This window comes from Nicotiana attenuata, unplaced genomic scaffold (assembly GCF_001879085.1).
Source record: "Nicotiana attenuata strain UT unplaced genomic scaffold, NIATTr2, whole genome shotgun sequence".
Classification (NCBI taxonomy): Eukaryota; Viridiplantae; Streptophyta; class Magnoliopsida; order Solanales; family Solanaceae; genus Nicotiana; species Nicotiana attenuata.
In genome coordinates, this window is record NW_017673323.1 from 120,218 (window position 1) to 125,091 (window position 4,874).

At 34.4% G+C, this 4,874-nt stretch overlaps 1 protein-coding gene across 1 annotated transcript in view; it reads right to left on the reverse strand.

Annotated features, from left to right (window-relative positions):
* Window positions 1-4,652, reverse strand: part of LOC109216047 (F-box/kelch-repeat protein At3g23880-like) — a 25,837-nt gene extending 21,185 nt beyond the window's left edge. Inside the window, exons 1-2 of the mRNA XM_019380177.1 lie at window positions 3,834-4,652; window positions 2,374-2,510 (exon numbers count right to left, since the gene is read on the reverse strand). Coding sequence (XP_019235722.1) covers window positions 2,374-2,510; window positions 3,834-4,652 — 956 coding nt within the window. The remainder of the gene's footprint in view (window positions 1-2,373; window positions 2,511-3,833) is intronic.
* Window positions 4,653-4,874: the final 222 nt, after the last annotated feature.

Here is a 4,874-nt window from a genome sequence, read left to right on the forward strand (position 1 = left end):
AAAACTATTTACGTGAAAAATTCACAATTAACAATTAAAAATGCAAAAATGGACTATTTTTGTTATTTTCTTCATATTTTGTTCTAAAAATAACTTAACCACTAACTAATCATAAAATATGAAATTAGATCCTAAACGCAAATGCCAAGTATTTATTTTTTTATATGAATTAAAATTCACAAATAAAATGCAAACAATCAACAGAAACTAACACAAAATTCACAAAATTGTAAAATAATGAAAGAAATCATTTTGTTTGGAATTTTTGGGAATAATTCATATAGGGCAAAAATCACATGCTCACAATTAAGATATCTGAATCTGAATATATTAAGATGTATATTAAGATCTGAATACTAAATAATTAAGACTTTTTGATTTTAACATCTGAATATATAAAATTTATGTTTATTTGAAAATTAATAAACATTAAATTCAATGAAATACTCCCTCTGTTTCATATTATTTGAGGTAGTTTGACTCGGCACGGAGTTTAACAAAAGAAGAAGACTTTTGAAAGTTGTGGTCTTAAAAACTTAAGGGGTAAAAGGTTTGTGGGGCCATGCCATTTGTGTGGCGGCAAAAGGGTAAAATGAAGATTTTAAAGTTGAATAATTTTCAAATTTAGAAATGTGTCATTTATTTTGGAACAGACCAAAAAGAAAAGTACCTCATTTAATATGAAACGGAGAGAGTACTAACTAATCTAATGTGCTATCAATAAAATATATAGTTTTTAAAATATGATAGTTGTTGGGGGTGATAGCTAACGGGTGAATGCCGACTAGAGATGGTGGTTGGTGGTAGTTTTGGTTGATGATGGTGGTTTATGCTATTATCTAGTAGTGATTGTTAGTGGTGGCGATTATGATCGAGGATGATGGTGATAGTTAATATTGCGGGTGGTGGTAGTAGTTGTGTCTGAGGAAGGTGGTGGGTGGGTGGTGGTAGGTTATAATAATGGGCAGTGCTGGCTGTGGTTGTTGATGGTGATGGGGTAGTCAGTTGTGGTAGTTGAGGTGGATGAGTGTTGATTGTAGGTGAGAATGATGATAGCCGGAGTGGTGGGGATAGTGGGTGGTGATGGTCGATAATGGTGGCGGCTATGATTGAGGATGATGGTGGCGTGGTGGTGTTGGAGGAGGTGGTGGTGGTGGTGGTGGCGGTTTAGTATGGTGGTGGTGGTGGTGGCATGGTGGTAGTTGATAATGGTAGGCGGTGGCGGCAATTAATAATGAATATGTGATAGCATCTTAATGAAATTAAGTCTCTGTTATAGATCTTAATAATATAGACCTATTCAGATCCATTAAGTGGTTATGAAGTAAAAAAAAAAAAACACATTTAGTGATTAAGATCAGAATAACTAAGATTCAGACTTTAAAAACAAACGCACTTAATATCTGAGATCTGAATAATTAAGATTCAAACCTCCATTAAATGCAAACAAATGAGGCCTAACAACGTTTGAACATCTGAACGAGGTCATCATTTGGATTGTATATCATGAAAGGTTGTCCAAATGCAACTAAAATTTTACCTTTATTTGACATGAATAAGGGTGGTAAAAAAGGAAAATCGTATTCTTCAGGATTATCAAAATACTTGGAGGTCGTTTGGTAGCTGGTTAGAAGAAAAGTTATTCATGTATAAGGGGTAACATAACTTATACCATGTTTGGTAGGCAATAGTTATTTTGTATAAAATTCTGTATATCTAATACCATGTTTGGTTGACATTTTTCAATTATGCATAAATAATACATGTATAAGTTATGAGTCAATCTGTGTATTATTTTATGCGGGGTAGAAGATGGAATAACTAATACATGTATTAGTAATACATGGATATAATACTGAAATGACAAATTTACCCCTATCACTTTACACATAAGGCTTCCTTATTTCTCTGCCAACCCGTCAACAGGTTTCACTTGCTTTCACTTGCCAACTATATACTTTGTCTTCTCTCATTTTTAAAGAACAAACTAGCAAAAGCAAACTGGAGAAGCCACTAGAAAATGAAAATACCAAAACTAAGAAGTGAAAATCAAATATGTCTAAACTTCACATAGTTCAGTAGTATGACGAAGAAGTGAAAGTAACATCAAAGTTCCTAACTAAATTGTTTCCTACATAAATGGAAAGAGAGAAAAAACAATGCAAAAGAAGGCCAGGGGTATAGTTGTAAACAAGCATTTTACTTTAAAATTTATATAATGTATATCAATTTCTAATACAACAAACCAAACATTCAAAAAAATAATCTCTGCATAACTAATACCTGCATAACTAATCCCTGCATTACTTATCCCTGCATAACTAATCCCTGCATAACTAATAGATGTATAACTAATACCTGCATAACTCTAACCGGCAACCAAACAACCCCTTAATGGTTAACATTTTTGTCCAAGATTCTTTAACCCCATACTCTTTCATAATCCAAACATGTAAATGAGTTTCCTTACAATCACTAAAGATAGAAAAATCACTTCCCAACACTCCCACCTGCAAAAATCATTTTCCATAGCAAGGATATGCTCTACCTTTCCCCATTTCTCATCTGTCAAATCATAAGAAATGATTTTGATACCCTACTGAAGTTGCCCATTCAAAATGATAGTATTTCATTCTTACCTTATCATTTAGAGTTGCACTTGAACTACATTAAAAAGGGGTTTTTAGTCTCACTTGATATACTCAACCGATGAGTCTAATACTTTCAAGATAGATCAGAATGCGTAAGAATTCTTATACGAATTTCATCCCAAAATCTCTCTCTTATATTCTTGTTTTTGGTACCCCACCCCACCCTCATGAGTCATGATCAAAGCCGCTAAGTAGATTATAAGGGTAAAAATAGAATATCTCTAACTTTTTCAACTGGAAATGGCTTTGGAATAACATCTCACGCGCTCAAATGTGAAGACAACACACGCGTAGTGCCAGGTCAGATCCGAGTGCCGACAAGATACACTTGTATCAAGTTAAAGTGTCTATACATGTACTTCCAAAGTTGGAGTGTTTATTTGCCCGCTGAGGCTAAGTTTGACGGCTCGTTTATGTATTTGGCTGAAAATAAATCAAAATTACCTAGTTTTCTTTCTGATCCTATCAAAATTTTCAACCAAAAAATGATAAATCAAAAAAGCCCCCTCCCCCCAACCCCACCCCAACGTTATTGCCCCATTTAGCTTCCACAAGTTCCATGTTACTGTGTTCCTTATTTTTCTCTACCTAGAGGCATAACATTCCCTTAAAACACTACTCAAAAATACAAAAAAAATTTAGAGCCATTTAGTTTGAAGTTGAACATAAAATTAGTGTTTCTTGAAATACTGCATAAAGGAAAATTGACTAACAAGATCTCCTATTAAGATATCCTTTTGTTATGCATCTTTTCTATATTTAAAATAACAAACAGAATTTAAAAGAATTTGAGAAGAAAGTACTCTTACAAGTTTATTTGTTACTCGATTGTATTGATCTAAGCTTTTTCCACCTTTATTTTGTTGCATCCTCGGTCCCCTCTCGTAGAAAAAGGACAAACTAGGCTTTCAATGTATATTTCCGCCTCACAATGGCGATCGAAATTAATAAACACAGGATCTTTGAATGTGTCATCCTTCATGTATATCCTGAAAGTTGATCTAAGCATTACCAAAATCTCACCTTTATTTGACATGAAAAAAGGCGGATTCAAATCATGATACTTGATGGCCAATATCTTCATCCAAGATTCTTTAACCCCATACTTCGTCATAACCCAAACATCTATATGACCTCTCTTATATCAGTGTTCAACACTCCCACCTTCAAAAAATGGGTTACTTCTCCATAGCAAGGCTCCTCCACCGTTCCCCATTTCTCATCAGCCAAATCAAAAGAAATGATGTTCTTGCTGTTATGATTAAAACAATAATCATCGCTAGTAGTAGTCCAATGAAGTTTCCCATTCACAAACATCCCTCGACCATTTGCTAGCTCTCGACCATCATTATCCCTAGTTCTCCAAGAATCACTCTTTAGACTATATATCATGACCTCGCAATCTGGATTCGTTGAATTTGAATAAAAACTAACTACTACCTTGTAATCATCATGGAGCTCATCATATCCAAAACCAGATACACTTCGATAAGTAACCCGCATAGGAACTCTAGTGTTAGGCAATTTCTTGTACTTTCTTATTGATGGATTCCATATAAAATATTCATTTACTTGAATGAGAAGACAAATCAATCCATTGACAGATCCTATAAAAGAAACATGATCGCACATGTATCTTGCATATGATATCAAGGGACAATCCAAGTCAAAAGCCTCGGTAATAGAATCATAAAATAAAGACCTAAGACTACATGCTTTAACATTGGACATAAGACGAGAGTAGGAACTCATCATAACTTTATGGTGGGTGTAGTCCTTGTTATTAGCAGATAAACTGAGATGGGTTTTGATAAATTCAGGGCTAGAGATCAATGCAAGCCAAGATTTCGATACACACGTGAATTGCAAGAGGGACTTCACAGGAAGCCTTGAGAGGATTTCAATAACGAGTTCTGCTGGTAGAACTGGGATTGTCAAGATTGAGTCATGGTTTGTGAGTTTGTTGTGCTTTGGGTGTTGATGGGAGGCTTCAGATTCCATTGCACAAATTTGAGAGTTTCACTTTTGCTATGGGGAGGAGAGAAGACTGCGTGTATTTCGAAAGTCACAAACTTCGTCTTATAATTTTGCTATAGTACGAGTATAGGGTTTTCCCCTATCTTTTGTGTTTTATTTTAATTTTTCTGTAGCGAGTAGTATTTTGTTTTCTGTTTAATAGATTAAAAGAGAATGGGAATTGATGGCGAGTAGTATTTTGTTTTT